Source organism: Phycodurus eques, chromosome 14 (genome assembly GCF_024500275.1).
Source record: "Phycodurus eques isolate BA_2022a chromosome 14, UOR_Pequ_1.1, whole genome shotgun sequence".
Classification (NCBI taxonomy): domain Eukaryota; kingdom Metazoa; phylum Chordata; class Actinopteri; order Syngnathiformes; family Syngnathidae; genus Phycodurus; species Phycodurus eques.
This window is the reverse complement of record NC_084538.1, coordinates 13,926,045-13,951,798: the sequence shown is the minus strand read 5'-3', so window position 1 is coordinate 13,951,798 and position 25,754 is coordinate 13,926,045. Positions and strand designations below refer to the sequence as shown.

At 42.1% G+C, this 25,754-nt stretch overlaps 1 protein-coding gene across 1 annotated transcript; it reads left to right on the top strand.

The window, feature by feature from the left end:
* Window positions 1–24,677, top strand: prima1 (proline rich membrane anchor 1). Its single transcript, XM_061696417.1, has 4 exons — window positions 1–450; window positions 2,000–2,141; window positions 6,599–6,731; window positions 20,632–24,677. The coding sequence occupies exons 1-4, from the start codon at window positions 316–318 to the stop codon at window positions 20,729–20,731; spliced, it is 510 nt and encodes a 169-aa protein (XP_061552401.1). The 5' UTR covers window positions 1–315; the 3' UTR covers window positions 20,732–24,677.
* Window positions 24,678–25,754: the final 1,077 nt, after the last annotated feature.

Below are 25,754 nucleotides of genomic sequence, written 5' to 3'. Positions count from 1 at the left end.
AGTGGCCCATTTGCACTCCTGCTGGCAGCCGAGGAAGGGATCATGTAAGGCATCGCAAGACAGCAACACGAACCAAAATTAAAAATAAATAAATCAAAGAAATAAAAAAAAAAAAAAAAAAAAAAAAAGGAGAGAGCAACTTTAGAGATGTGGATCTATTTGGGTGATTGGCCGCTCCTCATCCCACCGGCTCGCCCCGTCCTACGCTATCGACACCGGTGCTATTGCGTCGCCGCCGCTTTGGACTAGGATCCCGGCCGGTGGAGGAGGAGGAGGAAGGTGTTGTGTCGAACACTTGACGCCCGTGCTGTATGGATGCCGCATCCGTTCGGATCGCCGAGAAGAGCGCCAATGGGAATGTCGCTCCAAGATCTCATGCCCTTCACTTTAAGTTGTTGGCCTCTCCTCTTCGCTCACTGCCTTCTCTCGCTGCTCTTACTCTCATGCCAGGTAACGTGCAACACTTTCTTCTTCCTTTTTTAATTTTTTTTACTTATTATAATTTTTTTTTTTTTTTTTTTTTTACAACTGTGGTATACTCCACAAATGACACTTCATTGGCTACACTTGCACATCTGTCCCATTCTATCTTTTCACAATGCCCATTGCCAGCGAGCTATACATGCAATATTTTTTTTTATTGTACTTATAGTTTGCACGGTATCGAGTGGTGTTTCTCATATTTTGGTTTATGTACTTGCATGATAGACGCACTGCAAGTGTTCAACTGTATCGTACTGCTTTAAAAAAAAAATTTTGTGCCACATGACCCCCTCATGTCAAAACAAAACATTCAGCATGATTTGATGCAGTTCTATCCCACTATACGTATGACACAATAATAAACATTGTTTAATGCACTGTATTTGCAAAGGCTATCTGCCTCTCTCACAGCTAAATCAGGTACAGTATATCCAAACGATTAAGAACACCTCTCAGTATGATTCAGCGCAGTGCATAATAGACATCTTGTTTAATTGGTGTCAAATGAGAGCATTACAAAGGCTCCTTCATGCATTGCCTCGCTTTTAGATAAAATCAGGTAGCGAAAGTCTTAAGTATGATTCAGTGCAGGTCCACACTGCCATAACCACAGCACAGTAATAGGCATATTGTTAAATTAGTATCAAATGAGAACATTGTTATGTTTGCCAAAGGCTGACGTTCTTGCATTGCCTCGATCGCATATTAAATCCGGTAGCCAAATTACCAACAAGACCTCTCAGTATCACACACATACACACAAATAAACATTACAAAATGATACTTTCCCATAAGCTTTGTAAAGGTTCTCCTCTGGTGCTAAATAAAGTAGCCAAAATATTAGGACCACATTCACAGGCTCAATCAAGTGCAACATAATAACAATTAAGCATTGTTAAAATGACTACCTTTCCAATAATGTCTCAACTTTAAAGGAAAAAAACGTCTACATTCTTAAATTGGATGTCAGTGTACTGTGCAGGTATACTTAATGTTGTGTCCAGAGAGTGTAGTTAATGCATGTTTATGCAGGTTGGTGGTGACTCAACTCATGGCACACAAATATCATAGACAAACAAACGCTAGTGGGAACATGGAGTGTTTTTCCCCAACACTATTGGTCGAGCTCAGCAGGATGTATGCAGCAGGCATATGCTAGTGCTGAGTAGTGTAACCTGTGCCCCCACGCTGCTGCCTACAGATACGCGGTAAGCTGTTGCTCACACACACACACACACACACACACGCTGTTAGCAGGGATCACGTGTAATGTGATCCGCTTGAGTTTGCAAGTCCACCCACTCGCACTCCTCGGGGCAGCCTGCTGCCCACTCTGTTGGTGGGTGGGTGGGTGGCTTCTTACAGGAATTGCAGCTGGAGATGTGCTACTATTCCGCGTGAGCCAGTCACAACAGCAGCGGGAGGAGGAGCGTGGGGAGACTACAATCAAGCACGTGTGTGTTGTGAGGACAGCATCTCAATCTTATTTTTCATGTCTTCCTGGTTCCAAACAAAGGGAGAGCTCCAGAGGTCATGCTCGCAGGCCGTGGTCGAGAAAGTTAGCCAACAGTGCCAGTTGGCGTGCCACTGTAGAAGATACCCTCCCCTACCCCCACCGCCGCCTCCGCCGCCTCCCCCGCGGCTACTGGGCGCCACAGGTAAGAACTCCAGCATCTGTCTTACTCTGCTATGCTATCTTTCCAGTGGCGGAAAGTACAAGTACTTTGTTACTGTTAGATTCTTCAGGTAACTGTACGAAAATGTATTTTCCGGCCGACGTTTCATTTTTACTCCCTACATTTGAACAGATATCTGGGCTTTCTACTCATTACTTTGTCAAAATAGGCTTGTAACTTTTTTTGAGCCCCGCGGCTGATGACACAACTTCAAAAGACTTAAATAGAGAGAGGTAAAGTCAAAAGCGGTTGAGGTCTTGATTGACATCGTGGGGTTTTCTAAGGCAGTGACAAAGAGGGACAGCAGTGACATGGAGGAATTGAACCAGGGAGAGCATTAACAACAATGACGCGACTGATTTGCAGAAACAAGATACTTCCCATCTATGACCTTATTCAAGAGAATTGTTTAATGTTGTCACCTAGAAAGAATGATTTGTGGCAATGTGTTGTGTCTTGTGCTTAAAACTTGAAAGTTAAAATTTCCGCCAGCTTCTGGCATTCAAAAATTCTCAATCGTATCTGAAAAAACACAGACAAAGGTAAAGTGTATTTTTTTTTTCCAGTTGTCATCATTATCTAACTGGGCTTTTTCGTTCTTACTCAATTCACAACATTATTATTGTTAATAATTGATGGCAAAAATTCATTTTTACTTTTGCACTGGAGTACATTTCAGAATCTGTATTAGTACTTTTACTTAAGGAGTTGAATCAGGGCATCTTCTTCAATGGGTCTTTCTTTTCATAAGTGTCTGTTCTTCTATTAAAGTAGAGTGTGAGTACCTTTGCCACCATCTCTTCCAGTGTACCATGCGACATGCTTTCTTTCGTGCAGAAATTCCCCATTCGTCCTATTCTGTTTTTGTACGTGTACGCTTGTGCATGTGATGGAGCCAGCAGGATCTTGACAGCAGAGCTCATTTACGCTGGGCCTGACCTTGGGGAGTACCCAGCTGCCTGTGAGATCCAAAGCCTGCTGGGCCGCCAAACTCACTGGCTCATTCCGAGGGTTTCCCCCGGAGGACCCCCCCATTAAAACACAGATGACTTAATTAAATTAGCTATAATTTGATCAAAAGGCTAATGAAAGCAGCACCCATTTTGTTTTGAAGTTGAGCTGGCGGCGATAAGTGTGTGTTGTGTTCTGCGGCTGTTGCAGCAGGATTTTGTATTTAAGTCTGAATCCTACCGATTGGACGTCATATTTCACCTGCCAGGACGCCGAAAGTGGCTATGAGTTGTAGATGGTCTCAAGCCCCGTTAACGAACGGCGCACTGAAATATGGGCGACAGGCATTGCTGATGATGCAGCCATTGTGAGCTATTACCGTGACTCTTTAGAATCACTCACACTGAGCCCTTTAAATGAGGGTGGATGAGTACTTCATCATCAGCAGACAACAGTGGAAAGGTTTTCATCAAGCTGCTCCCATGATTTTTTGGGGGGGCACTGTTTGTGATTTTCTCCCTGACACACTAGTGGGCTCCCTTTGAATGTGGAGTCATAGACGCCCTTTGTGATTGTAGTCAAGGTCACCGTGCAAACGCCGCCAGGAACATCTGACTGAAAGCTCAAGTGGGTGTGACTGCTCAGTTTTTTACACTAATTACACAACTGTTAAGGACTGTCGTTTTTAGCATTTGGTTTACGTGATAACAGTCATTTGGAACCTGAAAATGTAAACAAGTTCAGTTTGGTTCACCATGATACTGTTCGGCTCTGTAAATCCTGATCTGGCTCGCTTTTGTTTTTTTTTTGCTTGTGCGCTGACAATAGGCATGAACTCTGAAATATTGCAACATCATAACAGCATGACTGCATGGAGCTTAAGACAACAAAAAGTCAAAACCGGACAAGGTACAGGACAGAAATAATGAGATTATCCTTAAACAAGCAACACATCCATCCGCCCATTTTCTATAGCAGTGTGTCCCAGCCTTTATTGAGCCAAGGAATATGTTTTACAAATCTCACAGTACACCCCCAAACAAAAATGTCACAAAAAGTGCATACACAGGATGACTGTATCTTCTGCCAACTACTTGTTCTGCCTGTCACTATACTCACTGGCTTAGTTGAACCAAGATACATTGTTAGTAGTAAATCAATTTTTTTCAGAACATTTCAGTGAAATTGGATAATTTGCAGTGGCACACTTGATGATCTTTCATAGTGCACTAATGTGAAAAGGACATGTACATGTGTGTTACATGTTCAGTGTAGGCATGCATGACTACTCATAACCAAATCACAACCAAAATAACAATGGCTGACTACATCAACCTGGTCAAATATTTGCACTCTGAAAACATTTTACCCGTAACATCAACAATCTCCAGTTTCTAGCCATTATACTTCAAGCTTGTGTTCATTCATGTGACAAAAGTCAGAATTACTTTACGTAATAAATCCATCCCATTTGTTTGCAGCATCACAAATCACACTGTCCATTTACAAACACAAATAATGCCAACCTCAGTCTGAGAAGGACAAAAAAAGGACAAAGACTCTTAAATGGGTAGATCACACTTCTCCTAATCTCAGAAAATATTTAATTGTATATATTTTGTCATTCTGAGCACCCATTGTACAGTCACAACAAAGTAAAAAACTGTCATCGCCAGCTACTGGGCTGGCATGCATCTTTAAAAAAATGCACTCATTTTTTTCAAGTTGATGGGCCCTATTTTCATAAACTGTATAAATCTGCCGCGGTGGGCGGCGCAACTGTGCGCCAGGGACGGGTTAGACCGGTGTTGGTAATTTCGTAGACCAGCGCAGCCCAGCGGATCCGCAAGTGGGCGGGCTGTGCCACTGAGAGTGTGTTTACAGCTGACTTCATTCGCCGCCAATCAAAGCGGCTCCTCTCGTTGCCTTTAAATGTGGCACAATGACGTCTCGGTGTAGACATCTCTGTGGGCAAGAGGACGATGTGTAATCGCAGCGATCCGTGCATGAGTGGAGCTTTGTCACTGCTCTTGGCCGGTGTGGAAACAGACAATGTGAGCTGGGGTACAGAATGAGCTGGTGATAATCGCTGGCGACTTAAAACGTCAGTATCTGTCTGCCGGTGCCCTGATCAAATTCACCAAAATCACATTAGACCAGTAGTCTACCTTGCGCAAGTATTTAGACGTGGTCTGAGCAGGTTTAGACCGACTTTCTGCTACCAAATTGTCATTCCGCCAGGCGCATCTCAAAGGACACACCCTCGTTTCGCCAGAACGCCTAGTTTGGCGCAGACCGGTGTGCTAAATTGACGAACACACAATGTTCCTTGTGCTTGCATGAAAATCACAATCCACCAGCATTTGCGATCCGTCACAGTTGCGCTGTCTTCGAAAATAGAGTCCTATGTTTTATCTGTACAGGGGGTACTCGGTTTATGACATTTAAAGGTTGTGAACAGGGCGCAGTGTACGAGTATGTTATCACCCAGCACAAGAAGGCACACTCAGTTACCGTCATATTATATTTGTTTGATTGTTTTGGATTTATGGCCTAGAGGTACTTTCACTTTTTTTGCTTCACCTTACCCCCCCCCCCATTTTTACTATGTCGGTGTCATGTAATGCCTTAAAGCCTCAACGAGTTGGTTCGTTTTGTGAGAGAATATGACAAGCGGGCCCATTTAGTGTTTTAACTCCTTTACAAGACTGTTTAAAAAAGGGTCGAGACACCCGGAATGATTCATTTAATGGAGGCTCACTTAAATCCCTATAACTGCATAATTATCATTCTATTCTTTCATCTCAGGACTGAAGTTTTGCTCTAAAATTTAATCTTTAGAAGGCAATGAATATGCATGGATCCAAAAAGTGGGACAATGACTGGAACCTTCGATAATGTATCTACTAAAATCTTCCAAAAAATATCTTCTCCTTCAAAGGAATGGGTTAAGCAGAGCCTGGAACCAATCCCATGGGGGATGTGACAAAATGCTGAATTAACAAATGTAAAGTTGCCTGAAGGGAGTGTTTCATTTTGAAGTGACTTATAACATTGCCTTGATGCATATCAATCAGTATAGATAGACAGATAGATAGATTGATAGATAGATTGATAGATAGATAGATAGATAGATAGATAGATAGATAGATAGATAGATAGATAGATAGATAGATAGATAGATAGATAGATAGATAGATAGATAGATAGATAGATAGATAGATGTACTAGACGCTCAAAGTTGCTGATGCATACAATGTAATCAACTGAGTGAGTCTTGCAGCCTACATCTAATGTGCGGTGTAAGAGTGAAAGAGTGCTGGTGTAAGGGAACCTAAATGATTTATGGTATCGACGTGTATATGGATATCAATGACTGTTGAACAAGAACCAGGACGTTCGGCGTTTAGTCAACTGTTTTCTTGTTTTTTTTTTTTCTTGTCGCCGTGGTAATTTGTCTTTTCTGATTCTGCTTTTCTTCTCCCCAGTGGCAGAACCCATGGTGCCCTTGGTAAGACCCTGGTGGACGGACATGGACTTTATAGTGATGGGAACAGTGGGTTGTGCCTCGGCGCTTTTCCTCCTCTCAGCCATCATCATTTGCTACAAGGCCATCAAGAGGTCGGTTGTCCCTTTTTCTTCTTTAAACCACTGTCATGTTTTGCCGTTCAAATGCAATAGAGCACGGACCTCTGCCATAGTTGAGCTGACAATAAAAGAGAGAAAAATCACAATCACATTTTGGCAAGCAGCATCAGCAATGAGGCGGTAAACAACAATGAATGTATGGTATTGGAAACCCACGCACAAAAGCCAACTCCATAACTTTGATATGCAGAGATTGATTCATTCCACGTTGAAAAGAGACAAATATATCAGTTACAAAAGTGAAAAAATATATTTGAATCCCTGTAGAGTGTAAGTAAATCTTCTAAATGTGACACACTACAAGAAGAGTGTTGTTAACAATCCTACCACATTTGAATGATTAAATAAATTTGCCAAGTACATGGCTTCCAAATCGTGTGAAGTCAAGCCATTGTCTACGCTCTCAAATGATGTGGGCGTGTCAGCTGAATGTGCTGAAACCCTGATTAAATATTATTACTACAAATGGATGCTACCCGTCTAGCATCTTTCTTAACCACATAACTCCATGTTTGAGCCTCAAAAATATATCTGCTTAAAGCCTTCTGCGACTGCAATATATCCCACTGGGTCGTTGCGGATGCTGCGAGTTTAGAGCGCCTGCTCTAAAGCAGCCACGGCAGCGCAAAGACCCTGTGCATAAAGTGGCTGTCACGTCTGACCCCCCCCCCCCCCCCTTTAGTTCTTCCTCCTTCTCTCTGTGAAATGCACAAACTCACAAATGACAACGAGGCGATCTCAAGCAACAATGCCAGCCCGAAGCCCAGGCTGTTCCATCCGACATTTATGGGTTTTTTCTTTGCTTGTCTTTTTGCTTTTCTCTGTATTACGCGCGTGCACTTACAGAGGACAACGAGGCGCTCTAAAGCGGCCACGATCCATGTCGCACTTGCGCCGGATAATCACCAATACCAATTAAGGTGTTCAAGTTCTTAAATTGTGGGGTAGGGGGGGAGTCATGCCCGAACCACTAGCCACTAGGCACCTTTTTAGCCATACCTGAAACAAATCAGGAAAACTGAAATGGTGGAAAACAGTTTGATCACCACAATTGAGTATTACATAGTCCTGTCTTTGCACATTTTCAGCAATTATCATAAAAAAAATTCTGAATTCACTTCACAGGGTCTTTAAGCATTTTTTAATTTGTCTATGCATATGTTATCTTGTAGGCTACTTTCTGGTTCACTGAAAGTGATATTATGTAATATGAAAGTTGTGAAATATGAAGTTAGATGTTAGAATTAGGGAAACAAGACGCTACCATTAGCGATTAGTAATGGTAAATTCTTCTACCCACATTTTAATTAATATTTAAACTACAATATAAAGGGTTCTATGTCCCAGAAAAATGACATCAAAAATTTCGTAGCTCAGGGCACTCCAAGGTAAAAAATGTGGGTCAAATTGATATACCCCGTCAAAGTGAGCCATGCAAGATGCATGTACAGAGGGTCCTCGGTTTACGGCAGTTCTGACATATGCAGTTTTGAGTTTACAAATACAGAATACACAAGAAGGCATGCTCACACTGCCATATTTGGTGTTTTTCCTTTGATTGTTTTACAGTCATGCTCCCCATTATTGGCACCCATGAAGTTGAAATACGAAATGTGAAATTTCCTGAAGAAAATCAATCAAGTGAAACAACATTTTTCTTTGGAGAATGTGTGTTTGATACAAAAGAGCACATGATAAACAGCATTTCATGGAGAAATGAAACAAGGAGGTTTTTGGCAATCCACACAAACAGGATGTTTACAAACGGTGCAATGAGGCCTTTAAGGAAAAGAATACCCTGCCAACAGTCAAGAATGGTGGAGGATCCATTATGCTGTGGGGCTGCTTTGCTACATCTGGTACTGGAGGCCTTGACTGTATCACAGGTGTCATGAAATCTGAAAATTATCAAGAGATTTTAGAGTGAAATATCTTACTCAGTGTAAGAAAACTTGGTTTGAGATGAAGATCCTGGGTCCTCCAGCAAGTCAAAGACCCAAAGCACACATCCAAAAGCACGCAGGAATGGTTGAAAAGGAGAAAAATGGACTGCTTTAAAATGAATCCTGATCTAAATCCAATTGAAAATCTTTGGGGGGGAGCTGAAATGTGCCATTGGGGAGAAGAACCCTGCAAATGTTAGAGCTTTTTTTCTTCACCTCTTTTTGATTTAATATTTTTACATAGTGTCCCCCCGTGTTCTGACTGCGATACCACAGTATCTAAAAATTTACATTTTTTGTTTTGCTAAAGTATCTAAAAATTCTACCTTTATAACAAGATGACAAACTGTGTTCCTCTTTTTTTAAATTAATGCCTTATATTTTTGATACTCACAAGAAATCCCAAGTTTAAACTGAAATCTATTTATATTTATGTTTTAAATTGCCTCACTAGAAATTTAAGCAGTTTCCCGCTATATGTGAATTTAAGAAAAATACTCTTGATTATCTAAAAGAGAAAACTAATTGGTTGTTCATTATTTAGTGAAATATCTTATTTTCTCATGTGTATTCATAAAGAAACATAGATTTTATTCCTATACTTGATTATTCCGATAAAATTGTCAGTAGAATACTTGGTTACTAATTGCAGCACTACTGGATGCAAATTTTTATTTGTGACAGTCTGATTAATGTCACTTCAGAAATAAAGTGAGAAAAAGTAAGTCATAGCATAGCATTTTCACAGAATAACTGAAAACGTAATATCAATCGCTTTCGAAGGGGCAAGAAACTAAGCCCCCCTTGATGATTGGCTTTGAAGGTTCCAAAATTTTGACCATCCCCTTAGTTTTCCTAGTTTTTATGTTCACTTAGTTTATCTTTCTCTGATATTTACATTTGTTTGATGATCTTAAACATTAAAGTGGGGCAACTATGCAAAACAAAAATACACATTTGAGAAGGGGGCAAATACATTTTAGGGGCACTGTGGATGTTGTGTGAGCTCATGAGGTGTGCCGCAGAAAATTATCCAATTTCACTTCATTGGTCATAAAACTATTATTTATTGCCAATAATGCATTTTTGTTCGTCTATCTATGGTAGCAACGCACAATGACAGGCAGAACAATTGAATGCTAGATGGCAGAAGGTACAATTGACCAGTGTATGCACCTATGTCTATTTCCCAGCAGTCTTGTTTGCAGTGTTGTTCTGCTCTCCACAAAGTTTTCTTGATATCGGCTGTTTTGTAGTTGAGTAATCCAAACCAACGGAAGGTGATCAGGACTCGGGGTGGTCATGATAATCGATTCATAGATCGTCATGTATTTGGTCAGGTGTGCAGAATTGATTTTTGGATAATCACATATGAAGCACTTGAGGCAAGATGGAGTGGACTACTATCATGCACTACTATCCCTCTCAACTAATTTGCTGTGTGAAGAAGTGCACTCTATCGGCTTTGGAACAGGGATGGTTCTGTTCGGAGGAACAATGGCATTGAAACAGGAGTTCAGAACATTCCGAATGAGCTGATTAGGATGAGTCAAAACAATCCGTCTCACTAATGAAAGCGAGCACAAATTCAATTTAAAGGTAGTCATCATATCATGTATAATTTGACACATTTGACTTGTGTCATGCGAGTTCCATATTGATGCTGTCATTATCCTGATGTGTCACACTGGGTTCAGATGTTCAGAAATTGCTTGTAAATGTCTCAGAGGAAGGTTGATGTTTTCCAAACATTGTCTGATTATGCGATATTATACTATATACTGTTGATTTTCATTTGCATAAGTGCATCTCACAGTGGCGGCTGGACGCACGGGAGGGAAAGCAAAGAGGACTCCCACGTGGGCGCTGGTGCGACTGAAAATGTTTCCCCTCGTTTGACTTATTAGAGGAAAGGCTGCGTGAGGTTTTGGCCTGCAGCGAAAGCCAGACCCATTTCTCTGTGTGCCTTTCAGTGTCACACATGCACTCTGAATTACACGTTAATGTCGGCAGACATTTAATAAAGACACAAACACACACACACACAAATTGCCATTGCATGCATGTGAGCAACCATCCATAAACATCTTGACATATTTACGCACTCGTGTGGGAGTAACTCCAGATGTGTATGCTAAATCACAGAGTTGTTTTATTTGTCCGTGATCAAGCCACCTTGTTGTACGTTATATTTATTGAACTATATTAAGCCCCCCTCAGCAGAACTCTATTTCTTCTTTCTCCAAACAACAAATAGGCAAAGTCAGGCAGCGGAAATAATGGGTGGTTTGCACAGGAATTCATTATGGCAATTCTCCAGACGACCCTCCCACCCCGGTGTAAGCCAAGGGGCGCCTTTTTATTTTTTTTAATGCAGTAGGAAAGTCTTGTTGCAATACTGGCTCCATCCGCAAACCAAAGCAATTATTTATGAATTAATTTGCTCAGTCATTCAGTTGCAGGCCACATCTTTTATACATGCAAGCGAGTCGTGTCCTGAAGCCCCGTGGGCTGTAAACTGCATGCAGACTTCAATGCCATGCCACGTAAAACCAGGTCCAGTCAGAGCTCATTACGCATTCATTTGTCAGCGACAAGCAATCTAAGAATAAATGGGTTTCCTTCAACATTTGTCACACCTGCCCTCATTGTTTAAAAGTCACGGGACAATGAATCACCATGAAAAGGAAAGATAACATTCTATGGCACGGACAACCAAGAAAATAATTGAGAATAGCAGGGTACACACGTACCGATTTTGAATGTTTTAACCGTTTTTACATGTGAGAGACCCCCCCATACATTAGGGAGCAAAATTGCCAAGCTTTTGCTTACTGCTCTTAAAGTGTGTGACGTTCTCAAGTTGATCAACACAGCACACCACACATATAATGATACCTCCACTTACAATTGCGAGTGTCCCTCCCAAAACAGATGTCTGTCGAAGTACCCAGACAGACCTGTGAGAGGCAGCATGGTGCCACAGGGCATACAGAATGCTGAAAAATACAAAGAGGAAGAAAGAGTAGTACTCATAGAGGATGAAATAGAAGAAGGTAGCCTAACTGTTTTTCTTCTCTGGTAACTATATTGTGGTTGTTTTGTCATTTTCATTGCGGTGTCGGCCCAATTTTGTGGCGACCGCACACAAGGATTTGCTATCATAGAACAGGCTTAACGTTTGTGATTGTTGGGCCCCGCCAGTTTACGAGCAGATGGGGGAGGAAAAACTACGCATAACACCCCCCCAGCACAGGATCATCGCTCAGCATAATCTAAAAAAAAATGCTCAAATTAGTCTTAGTTACCAGTATGTGGGTACCCCGCTTTAGCTGTGCAGTTTAGTTCACCATGGTAGTCTTCGGATTGGGGAATCTTGAAGATGCTTGCTTTGGTGGGATGATATCGGCATCAGCGATGAAAATAGTGGGACATCACACCGTGATCAAAAAAAAAAAAAAAAAAAAAAAAGAAAATATATGCATCCTAAAAAATTCTTCCTCACACTGTCATTCACTAATGTTTTTCTAAATGGCAATTACTTTTTTCTGTCTGTTTAATAAATTCCTAATAACATTGAAAAAGATTGACAATTCTCTGTTGGCCAATCAGCAGACAACAGCGAGTTTAGCTCCTCCCTCCATCAAAACGTACCACGTGAAATGTTACTAAAGGGTGGGACGGTGGGGGGATGTGAAAACATAAGAAAACGCATACGGAACCAAATCATAATGCTTGGTGGAAGTAAAAACAGGAATGTTTATTTTATTGCATCCAGATGACAAAATGATCCCCAATCACGCAGACCCGCAAAAGAAGATGAGAACACCGTAAGCGCTACAAAACTGGCTTTTGAATATGTGGGTTTAAAATTTGACATGTGAAAGTACAGAGGAATGCAGAACGCCCATGAGGTTATACAATTGGGAGGTGGAAAAATACCCCTTTTTCAACAATGCATTGAATGAATTGATTTCGACAATGATTAAGAGGTTTGGATGCCCACTGTTGAAATAAATTTGTCATCCCCCACACACGTCCGAGGACCTCGCGTGTCTGTGTCCCTGCGTGCACACCAATCAGATTCACCAATATCACGTTAGTCACCCCCCACCACAGCTTAGACACCGCCCATCTTGGTGCAGAGCAGTCTGCCAAATTAGCAAAAACGCGTAGCATGCCTTGCGCTGACAAGAATATCAAGATGCGCACCATTTGTGCTCCGGCGCACGTTGCGCAGTCCACAAATATGGAGCCCATGTTTTTAATGTTTTCAGGCTCTAAAATGTTTAAAAAAAAGAAAGAAAGAAAGAAAGAAACATTGTCGTTCGTCAATATCAATAAGACGGGGAGGGGTTGTCAGAGAGGAATGAACCACATTCAGTATATATAGAGTTCTTCCAGGCCCTCAGTGCTGCAGGCTTTCCCAAATCAAATCATTTGGATGAGGGCCAGGGCCAGAGTGTCGCAAACAGCCGAGGAGGTTAGGAGCTGGCTCTGCAGGCCACTGCCCTCCTGGCCTTTTCTTATTTTTTATCATCTGTGCCTGCCACTCATCTGTCACAAGCAAAGGGCCTTGCAGGGGAAATAAAGATGAAGAAAAACACTTCCCCACAATTCTATTCTATTGAGAGTGCACAGCAGCAGCAGCAGCAGCAGCAGGGAGGCTGGTGCGTGCAGGCATAAAGAAGAGGATCAGGCACATGCTGCCTCTCAGTGTTGCCGTGGCATCCCAAGCAAAAGACATGAAGCTGCTCTCCCTCCCGGCTGTCTGACAACCCAGAAAGCCAAAATAAACAAAGCTCAGCCCCACGTGCTAATGGAGCGAGATGCTTTTCCTAATCACTTAGCGCTCCGGGAGGCTTGTCTAAAAGCGGATATTACTCCACAGCTGCTCCCGACCAATTCAAGGGCAATGCAGTACATCCAAGAAACTTGTTACATGTTAACTTAGAAGGCTTGGAATGTAATATTCCATATCGTACACGCAGAACATTCTGTAGTGTTGTGAATCACTGGATGTTACTGTAATTTCCAGATGGTAATTGTAAACAGCATGTATCACATGTCCTAATTTCATCACGACCCATAGCCCAGACTTCAAAAAGGACGGTGTGCTGTGATTGCACAGCTTTTCCTCTAAAATATTCATCTAACATGTGAAGTGTTGTGTTGCCACCTGCCGCACGTCAACAGCTTGGCATCTATTATTGAAAGCGTGTGTACAGGTCCACTGGAGCCCCAAGAATGTTTGGTCCTGCCCACTGGCCTCAAGCAACATGTCAATGGGAGTGGTTCTTACATTGTTGGGGAATGCAACCTGCAGCCAGCAGCCTTTTTAATGAACTGATATAGAAATTTGAATATCGGAGAAAAAGTTCATTTAGCAGATTAACTTATTCACTGCCGTGGACTTTTACAGTATGTTCGTTACCTGAATGCGACCGTTTATTGCCACTGACATATATACAGTATTCCTCATGTACGTTTTTCAGCAGGTAGGCAAGGAAGAGGGACTCATCCAGTTTGTCTGTGAAATCTAGTTTTGAATACCAATGGACTAACAAATCGCTGTAGATGCTTCGGATTTGACACTGGCACAGCTGTTGAGTAGAAGAAAGGAAAAAGCAAAGAACTACCTTTTTTTATGGTGAAAGAAGAGAGTCTAGTCTTTCTTTTGGTAGGTTTGGTGTTTATACTGTCACAAAACAACATTCTGTGGGTTTTATCGCAATATGAGGAACTCTGCTTTGTGTGGTGGGAAACGCTGCTGTCGTTCATGCAGACGGCATGGGTTGCATTCCCTCGCTGGTTCCCCAATAACACTGGGAAACAATTTGAAAATAAATTTCTGTTGAGTTACATGTTTATGCCCCAGGTTAAAAAAACAGGTGGGTTGTATCAGGACGGGCGTCCGGCATCAAAACTGTGCCAGGTGACTCACTGTGGAGACCCTTGAAGGAACAAGCTGAAAATTGCAACAACTTTACCACACCAAATCTACTTCATTTCTATTTGGTTCATTTTCTTTTGATTGGTTCTTGTGCATTATTTGAATTTCTCCAGACAGTGTATTTGGGGTTTTCATTAGCTGTAAACTTAATCATTAAAATTCTAGATAACGAAATACAACAACATATTTTACTCGGTGAGCAGTGAATCTACACTGTAAATACTACAACCCCAATTTTCTATTTTCTCACGCACTTGTTCACAAAGAGGTGAACCTCACCCCATCTTTGCTTGCGAATGACTGAGCAATTCAGGGAAGCTCCTTTTATACCCAATCATGGCACCCACCTGTTCCCAATTAGCCTGGTCACCTGTGGGATGTTCCAAACAGGTGTTTGATGAGGTTTCCTCAACTTTCTCAGTCTTGTTTGCCACCTGTGCCAGCTTTTTTGGAACGTGTTGCATCCATATAATTCTTAGTTAATGATTATTTGCTAAAAACAATCATGTTTATCAGTTTGAACATTAAATATCTTGTCTTTGTGGTGTATTCAATTAAATGTAGGTTGAACATGATTTGCAAAGCATTGTATTCTGTTTTTATTTATGTTTAACACAACGTCCCAACTGCATTGGAATTGGGGTTGTATATGAATTTCAATTAGTGAATTATTCCACTGAAATTAAATAAGTTTTTCACGATATCCAAATTATTTGAGATGCTCCTGTCAATCCAAAGTCGTAAATTACATGAATATGACCACACTGACTTTGTTTTTTAAAGTAGTCGAACTGTCAGTTTGATCCCCTTGAGGGCTCCAATAGCCGCAGTCACATGCGCCATGTGCTTCCTCCTCCGGGCTGGACTATTAGATCTCTTAGGCTTCCCAGGGTCCCGCAGGGACACGGTGAGCAGCATCTGTCTCCGAGGAAGCGTTCGTCATGACTCACACTTTGTTTACAACCAAGCCATTAGCCAAAAGCATCACCTCCAACGACCACAAACTCTCATTAGTGAAGTGTGGTGTACATGTTTATTGGCCTTAGTCTGCAGGCATTTGATTATCTGGAAATTGCAACTTGTAAATTGTCAAGTCTTATGGTTTACAGTGCTATGACTGATTTGGAAAAGTCACTACATGATATCATCACAATAATAACTAACTGATTGTGTGATAATCAATACAATAGAAAACTGTCTACGATATGACTACATGTAACTGAAGAAGCCAATACAGCCCTCCTATACAGAATTACTCTTATTAGAAGTCATAGGTTAATGGCAAATGTACCCACCAGATTTAAACTTCGTGACATTTTGAGGTGATGGATGGGGTGCATTGAATGATTTAAGATTAAGGCACATTCCGACATCACTGGCGTAGGAATGGAACTCCGTCATAATCCGAGGACACTGCGTAAAATTATTATAGATTATCCAAATTGTCAGTGCTTGGATTATTAAAACAAAGTAATAGCAATTGGCTCCTTTACTGACATGCTGTGAGCCTTTGCACTGAAAACGACAGAACCATGAGTTGTTGAGCAGCCAAATGTTAAAGGCATCACGTAAAAAGAACAGCTTTTTATTGGCTGTTTACAGTTATAGTGTTACCCCGCTATATTGCGGTTCACCATTATAGAGAGGAGTTTTAAGCGATTGTTTTTTTCAAATTCTTTTTACAGTGTATAGGCAAAAACAAATTTTGAGTTGTGAAACTGCGGTCTATTACCACGTTGTGCCGCAACATGCTGGGCATGTCAAAGTCTATCGGAAGAAATGCAGGATAATTATGCTAAGAGCAAGAAGAAGAGGCAGAGAAGGTCCCCAAATCACCTCCAAATCCGTTGTTGTTCCCGTAGAGAAAAATACCTGTGAATAATGCTCTGTTTGTGTTCTGTGCCGCAGGGTTTAAACTAATAATAATAATAATAAGCACTCCCGCAACCCGAGTGATGATACGCGGAACGGAAGATGAATGAATGAATGAATGAATGAATAATAATAATAATGATGATGATGATTACTTTTGTGCTTGTAATGGATTGTCCTTAACAAACACCATGTTCATACGTAAGAGTCTCCATAAGTGCTAGGTTGCAGTTCGATGTTCAACTTTGTGGTCGTGTCATCGGACCTTCGGCTGCATGTTTTTGACACTCGGATGAAGAGAGGGGTGGACCTATCAACTGATCACCACCTGGTGGTGTGTTGCCTCTGATGATGGGGAAATATACCGGTCCGACCTGGCAGGCCTTAATGCATTGTGAAGGTCTGCAGGGAATGTCCCCTGTCAAAAAGGATCTTCAACGAACACAACATATAAATAAACCCTCTGTCATAATTATATTACCCGCTCCTTGCACTCAGTGGAGGAGACTACGCCATGATTATTGTGATGACGATACAGTTTTTGAGAGTGACTTTGTTCAAGGGATGAAAGTACTCTCTTGGACTAGACAGCCGAGTAGGAGTCCTGAGGAGTTGTGTCATGCGTCTCGGAGGCCGTGACAGCTCAGACAGCACCAAGTGACATAATGGTTTAACAGGTGTGACAAAATCACATTCACATTCAAGGACTGAAAACAAGGGCTGACGAATCAACTCGACAGCGGGAGAGCATTCAAACAGAGTGAGGGTGTGCAGAGGAAAAGTCTTGGCAAACCAACACAGAAATGCTATACTAACCTTCGAGGGCAAAACGGGCAAGCGATTGAAACAAGACAAATTTATGATTTCTTTTTCTAGAATGCTTTCCACTTTTCTGCTGTTCTGCACAACCATTTCATAGTGACAAAACTGAATCATTTATGTACAAAATCGTTTTTTTTTTTCTTTTTTCATAATCCTGGTAAATAACAGAGCGACGACAAAAATTCCAAGGTACACATATTTTCGCACCGTACCAGGTCACAGTCGAGCCTATTTGCTGCTTAAGTAATGACCGAGTGCACGTTGGGTCTGGGGATGGAGCGATCAAAGTCAGAGGGCCCAGTGGTTGCTTTTGAAAGACAAGATGTCGCTCAAGGCTCCTCGGCTTTGGACAGGACACTGTACGCTGCGAAGCGTGACAATGACTGTACTAACTGTATTCACATGTGTCTCTTGAGTTACATAAGCCAGGCCAGCTGAGGGGGTCGCATCACAGAGCACAGTACACTGGACAAATATAATAAGCACAAAGGCACAGAGAACTGCATGAAAGGTGCTTCATTGAAGGCTACCAGCCTTCAATTCGTCCCATCTTTAGTTTTGCACCAGGAGGTACTTTCACATATGGATAGATGTTATACCCAGCTTGTTTCGACAGCCGCACACGAACTCATTACTTTGGGGAGAGATTGTATCTAGCAGTCGAAGGAGGTAATTGCCTTATCGCCGGCATTGCAATGCATCTTTACCTTCCTGCAAATGTGACCTTTGAAAAGAGGCTTATTAGAAGTGATTCACGAGACCAAAGAAATCAAATCAGCGTCTCGAATAACTCCAAAGTCCCTTTTTCAATGGTGTGGCCTTTAGCTGACAGGGGGTGCAATGTACTGGTGACCATTTACACAGTGACATCACTCCACTTTCTCTCTAGAGTTAGCTTCACTTCCGCTGCCTTTATTTGCCAACATAATGAGACGTATACAAATTACAGAAAAGCCCCCACATATTTGCAGTCTGGCATTTGCGAATTTACCAATTTGGGAACCTCCGGCCATCCATCAACTCATCCAGGAGTTGGTTGACATAATGATTAGAAGAAAGGTTGATATATGGTGTGTCCAGGAGAGCAGGTGGAAAGGCAGTGAGGCTAGAAGCTTAGGGGCAGGGTTTAAATTATTTTACCATGGTGTAAGATGTGAAGAGAAATGGAGTAGGAGTTATTTTAAAGGAAGAGTTAAGAGTTGGAGGTGAAAGGATTGTCAGATCAAGTGACGAGGCTCAAAATTGACATTGAGGGTGTTATGTATAATGTGATTAGTGGATATGCCCCACAGGTAGGATGTGACCTAGAGGTGAAAGAGAAATTCTAGAAAGAGCTCGATGAAGTAGTTCTGCGCATCCCAGGCTGAGAGAGAATTGTGATTGGTGCAGATTGTAATGGACATATTGGTGAAGGAAGCAGGGGTGATGAAGAAGTGATGGGTATGTTTGGCATCCAGGAAAGGAACTTGGAGGGACAGATGGTGGTAGATTTTGCAAAAAGAATGGAAATGGCTGTAGTGAACACATTCTTCCAGAAAAGGCAGGAACATAAGGTGACATACAAAAGTGGAGGTAGAAGTATGCAGTTGGATTACATCTCGTGCAGATAATGTAATCTGAAAGAGGTTACTGATTGTAAGGTAGTGCTAAGGGAGGGTGTAGCTATGAGTTAACTATGTAATTAAAAATCAAAAAACTAAAATGAAGTCAAACTAGGCAGCACAGTAAGGTAGGGGCTTGCACATCAGCTTCACAGCGACGAGGTTCTGGATTCGAATCTCGGCTGAGGACCTCCTGTGTGGAGTCTGTATGTTCTCCTCGTGCTTGCGTTGGTTTTCTCTGGGTACTCTGGCTTTCTCCCACATTCCCAAAACATGCATGATAGGTTCATCGATGACTTTAAGAAGATCCATTTCTTCACCTTCGAATCCCTCTGTAACCTGGCACCCACTTCCCTCTCAGCCCTCATCCATCCCTAGGTTCCATTCCGTACTCTCGGCTCCTCTTTGTCTTTGTTCCTCACTGTACCTGCAGCCCGTTTGTTCCTCTTTTGTGTCCAGAGATTTCTGCAGTCCAGCTCCTTATCTATGGAACGCAGTTCTTCAATCACTCTAAGATAGCGACACTTGCCACAATTTTAATTCCTGTCTAAAAACCTTGTTTTGCAATCTGCATAATCCATTTAACTTGTACACCTTACTTCATTATTTTCATGGGATTTAAAAGTTTCCTTATTTTATTATTGTGCTGTAAAGTAGTGTTGTGCTCAAGACAACACTATCCAAGACTGCCCGAGACCAGAGCTCACCGAGAAACCGTGTGTCCCTCAGTCAGAACACTGCGAAGGTTGCAGTCATTACGAGGGTGATGGGGGGGTTAGTAAAACATGAATTGATGGTATTTGTTCTTTTACTAAGTGTTTCTCCTTATTCTCACATCAGTGAAGTTGAACAATAGCAGATCAGGTCTGGTGGGAAAATCCCAAGTCCGGCCAGTTCGAGACAGAGACTTTGGGGAGGCGAGTCAGAGACAAGACCTTCAAAATGTGGCCTCAAGACCGCTCTCGAGTGTTACACCACTACTGTAAGGTGACCTTGAGTGCCTTGAAAGGTGCCTACAAATACAGTGGTACCTTGACTTCTGAGTGCCCCAACCTACGGGGTTTTCGAGTTACGAGCCCTCGCTTGGTCCATTTTTCTACTTTGTTATGAGGTGAGCTTCAAATACGGCACCACTAGAATGAAGTAAGAAAAAAATGACGCAATTAAGGTACTGTAATGCCCGAGCATTTGGGCAAGGAGAGCCACAGTCACCGATCCACTTTCAGTCATTTGTTGAACAGGACAAATCATCAAACACACAAATACAAAACGAGAACACGCGCAAGGAGCTGCTGTCGGCCACAGCTCACAACCAGATGCACACATGCAGTCTAACCAACTCCAGCTCTTGACATCACTCAGTTCAGTTCGAAGTTTGTTTATCACATTCTCAATTTCACAGGTAGAACTAATCATCACATGCTTGAGTACCTTCTCCAGTGTATAAAAACAATAATCAAAACAATCGGTTTTGGCAATTCAAGTCACCCCAATTTTAACCCCGCCTCTTGTCCAAAGTCAGCTGGGATAGGCTCCAGCTCACCTGCGACCCTACGCAGAATAGAAATAGATGAATGGATGGATTATTATTATTATTATTATTATTGTATATCTTACAACTTTTGGGAACTTTGGAGAGTCCACTGTATCACGTCCTCATCGTGTGTTTTGGTTTTTGTCAGGAAACCGCTGCGTAAAGAAGAGAACGGGACAAGTCGCGGAGAATACGCCATGAGCATCCGCACCAAGAAGGCCATGGGTACAAACAACACTGTGGTATAGACTTGACTCCAGCTTGGAGCAGGAAGTGACAGCATTCATCATCTTTCAGCCCCCCCCCCCCCCACTCCCTCAGTGACACCTTCTCACCCGGAATGCAACAGGGTTTTACCAGACTGGTGAACCCCTCCTCTTCTCCTCAGACCGAAGACACCGGTGAGCTGAAGAAAAGGTGGAAGTAAGGAAATGCCATGAAGGCAAGCGAGGATGAAAGCCCCCTTCCCACGACCCCCCTGGTGTGTGCTGTTGAAAAGCGTTCCAGCAGGCTGAGCACTTGCTCTTAGTAAGAGCAAGTGTTGCTGACAGGCTGCTGACTGTCGACCAGTCTGCCACACATCCAGACGTCACGCACTCTTCACACGTGCAATAGAAGCGCAGACAATAGAGCAGCCCCACGGCGCCATTTTGGGCCAAAGCCCATCACATACAATAAATAACGTGCATGCACTTTTTACAGAGAATGCAACTTTTTTTTACATAGTATATCCTCCATTTTTGGTTCCGCATTTAGGAGACAAGATGCTTTTCAGGGGCGTAAGCTGATTGTCACTCCTGGCTCTGAGGCGTGCATTCATATGACTATGCAATTTAAAGAAATCCATATTTTGAAAAAAGAAAAAAAGAGGAAACAGCAACACGTTCTCAAGACTCATGTAATATGCTTCAGTCATTCATCGATTTATTTTCTCTATTTATTTTTCTACCAAAAAAGATATTGTACAGTTTTCAGCGTGAACATTTGGACAATGAGTTTCTTGATTTTTTTTTTAATGAATTATTTATATACAAAATTTCATTTCGCCACTGTATGCCATTGATGGTGTTGTGAAGACACCGATGCAGAAAACAGCATCACTTGTTTGTCTCTGTGTGTTTGATGAGATTTTATGTTTTTGTCAATGTCATGGCGTGCTTCGGTGAATGTGATTTCTTTCTCTGCAGCGTTACACGCTAGTCCACTTTTGGTTTAGTAAAAGTCAACTCAGTACACGTTCTCCCATACAAAGACAGTGGAACCTCTAAGGTCCAACACAATCCATTCGGGGGCATTGGTAGACCTCTAACCCATTCGTAATGCATTTCCCACAAAATAGAAATAATATGTTCCAGAGTTATACTGTTACCATGATAAAACCTGCACAGGCAATGTCTTCAGTAATGTTTTAATATTCTTAACTGTTATACAACTGTAAAAACAACCCAGTTGCTATTCATAGTAAAACTTTAAAACATAAAACGGTGTACTGACGAGGCCCTGATCTAGTCTGCCCAGTTTGGGGGAGCGGGTCAGTGAGAAATATTTGGTGCCATCTAAAGATGGGCATTTGACTAAATTCCGGTGATCCATTACGGGTAAAAATTTGCAAACAATAACCATTTTTTAGTGAGATGGCAGAGTCTCTCTGAATTTTCAGAGAGACTCTGTGTTTTGATGCGAATAATAGCGTGTGGCTGCCCACGGGAGTTGTGCAATGGTGGAGGGCTGTGTGGATGCAGGCCTTAAATTTCCCCTCTGGGGCTCAATAAAGTATGACATCATCTTATGATGATCTTCTTTAGACAGCAAACTAGTTCAGAGTAAATCAACAGGGCCTCTATTGCTACACCCATGTAGTGCACTTCGTTTTTGCTTGATTTTCTTCAAGAAATGAACAATCAACAGCAGTCACTTCGGCACAGTCTACAGAATCCTTGATAATGAATGAATCAATTACGATACCCATCCCTCGTGGTAGTGTATAGTGGATATAATAAGTCGACAAATTTCCCCTCACATCTTTGGTAGGTTGTGTTATGGTGTGATGAAATCAATCATTTTCCCCTTAATTCCAAAAGATATGTTTGGAGAAAGGCAGCACAGTGAACGACTGGTTAGCACATATGCCTCACAGTTCCGAGGTTCAAATCCGGCCTCGCCTGTGTGGAGTTTGCATGTTCTCCCCATGCCTGCGTGGGTTTTCTCAGGGTACTCCGGTTTCCTCCCACATCCCAAAAGCATGCATGGTAGGATAACTGAAGACTGTCAATTGCCCATAGGTGTGAATGTGAGTGCGAATGGTTGTTTGTTTATACAGTATGTGTCCTGCGATTGGCTGGCGACCAGTTCAGGGTGTACCCCGCCTCTCGCCCACAGATAGCTGGGGTAGGCTCCAGCACGCCGTGACCCTAGTGAGGATAAGCGGTACGGAAAATGGATGGATGGATGTTTGGTGCAAACACAACACTGCTCGTCACCAAAAGAACAGCATACCTACAGTCAAGCAACGGTGGGGGCAGCATCATGCTTCGGGGCTACTTTTCTTCAGCTGGAACTGGGCCCTTGGACAAAGGAGGAGGGAATTATGAACAGTTCCAAGTGGCAGTCAGTGTTGTTGCTAGGAAGCAAAAAATAAATAAATCAAAAACAAATAAATAAATAAATCTCCAAAATACAGCACAAGCGGCCATAAAACACATTTTTTATTAGCACCCTAAATCACAGGTCTCAAACTCAAGGCCCAGGGGCCAGAGCCGGCCCATCATATCATATCATTTCACATGGCCTGCTTAAGAAAATCCTGTGCGGTGATGTCATGTTTTTCTGGACCAAAATGTTTAATTTCTTCACTTTTAACAATACTGAGAAATGGCAAACATTTTAAGATAAGAACGTTAAGAGTGACACGGGCAGGCGGATACATTAGTCGACCATTTTCAACTGTTCTAAAACCATGGGGATGGATGAAAACTGGGACAAAATTTCATCCCCCAAAAAAATATGTTGAAAAAGCGAAATCATATAAAACTAGAGCATAAGAATACCGAGGTTCCACTATATATGTAATGATATGATGAGGCGATTATACATTTATATGGTTCCACAATCATAGTGGCCCTCTGAGGGAAACCATAACTACAATGTGGCCTGTGACAAAAATGAGTTTGACACCCCAAAACCACCTAGGGCCTAGATGGTTACGGTGTAATTGATGCGCCCCTTAGCCTATAAATAGGTTAGTGTGTACTGTTATTGTTATATATTACCACCCTTGTCCACATCCTGCAATAAGTTCCATTTTACTATGGTTGTCATCACGTTTGTCTTAATCATGCAAAAAGAAGCTCTTGAAGAGTTACTTCACAAATACTCACTGAACTGAAGTCTTTCAAATTTTTACGAGGTCGAGCATCGCATCTCGCATGGTGAGGGTTCAAACTCCAATTCTGAATTATCAGAGTTCAGGGACATTTGACTTTAGAGGTTCCACTGTAGCAAAAGTGTTGTGTGTGGATTCGACAATCTTCACGTTTCTAAGTGTGTCACCAAGGACTCGTCACCCATCACCATAGAAACCAGGGGGCTGCCCTTGTGACTGGTGAGAGAGAGGATAGTCGGCCAATAGTCAGAGATCAGGTTGCACCCGCGTGAGCGTGAGCGTGTGCGTGCGTGTGCTAAGTGCTATCAAGGCTGTCATTTGAGTCTAGTTATTGGCTAATTTGTGAAAAACAAGAAGTTTGCATTTCGATATGCACAGATAGGAGCCAACAAGCACCCATCTAACATGTACCTAACTGTATGTGAGAGACGTGACGGATGCATGAATGTAAATATTGCTATTTAAATATCTGCCTTCTGGACTGTTAATTCATACACAGGAACATGTGTTTATACATACAACAAAGGAAAACAACATGCTACCATTTAGAGTTAATGTTGTCAAATTGATGGAACAAGCCATTAATGTACATAGGGCAATCGATACTTCAAACACACACACACACACGCACACAAACACACACACACACACACACACTTTATGCATTACAACAAGCAGAAAGAACAATGTGCGTACGTTGATAACCTTGCTGAGATATGTAAATAAAAGTGTACATACTGTAACAACAGAGTTACTTTGATTGTGCTTAAAGGACATCAATGCTGTTGCACAGTTGTCTCTGGGGTGGTGTAAAAAAGGAGGTGTTATATTTAGCCTGTGCCTAGTCTGCTCTGTGTGGTGCAGGTTTGGAGCTGGGCCCCTCCCCTGTGGTGGTGGTGGTGGGACAGAGTGTGTGTGTGTGTGTGTGTGTGTGTGCGTGGGGGGGGGGGGGGGGGGGGACATGTGCTAAGTCTGTCTCACACACTGCATCTTTAATGAACTGCCATCAGCAGACCTTTTACAGCCTGCTATGACACAAACCAGCAAACGTGCAGGTTACATATTAACGATAATATCAACGTGGAGGCACCAATAATGTCAGCATTTGAAGTGGAGCTGAATAATGGACATTTAAAAGATGGCCCATTTTTGCTACATCTAATCAAGCTCATAAAATTCAGGAGAACTGATCAACAATTCTTTATACGAGCGCAATATTTGTTGTTTATGGCATTGTTGCGCCAATCAAACGTTTATGGCCGTTGCGCCAATCAAACGGGATCACCGTTGCGCCAATCAAACGGGATCACTAGTGTCATTTGACTCCACTTCACCAATCAGACAACACAAGGCAGTCACATGACTGTGCACGTAGCATTCGCGAGCCAATCAAAATGATACATTTTTTGGGGGAAAAAAACAGGCGAATGTGTTTACAGACCAAAACACAACAGCTTTGTCATACAACTCTTAAATTGTGACTGCCCAAACTTGGATATTTCAGCCCACAAGGTCTTTCTACATACACTGTATGTGGACTGAGACTGAATAGCTAGTGCTCCCCACAACTCAGAACACGATAAGTGATATAGAAAATGGATGGTTTTCAACAATGTTACAAGTCATGCAGTATAGAAATAAATCACATTAACATTCAGTTTCATGTCTTCTGTGTGTGCACTGGTAAGCTTCTGTGGCATCATTGCAAAAAGAAAATCCAAAGAGAAAAACAAAATGTTGCATAAGATTTGCTGATGACATGAGAGGTATCCCATATGATGAAACAACGTTTTGTATAACTTTTGTTTGATTTTTGGTCAAAGTCCAAATTGTACCACCTTTTGTGTCGTACGCCATTGGCCATTACATTGCATTACTAAGGAGCTATA

Excerpts from the sequence above, each read along its gene's own strand:
- prima1 (XM_061696417.1), top strand. The coding sequence starts at position 316 with ATGCCGCATCCGTTCGGATCGCCGAGAAGAGCGCCAATGGGAATGTCG. Across the intron at positions 2,142-6,598 it reads GCGGCTACTGGGCGCCACAG|TGGCAGAACCCATGGTGCCC; the intron begins GTAAGAACTCCA and ends TCTTCTCCCCAG. Across the intron at positions 6,732-20,631 it reads TGCTACAAGGCCATCAAGAG|GAAACCGCTGCGTAAAGAAG; the intron begins GTCGGTTGTCCC and ends GGTTTTTGTCAG.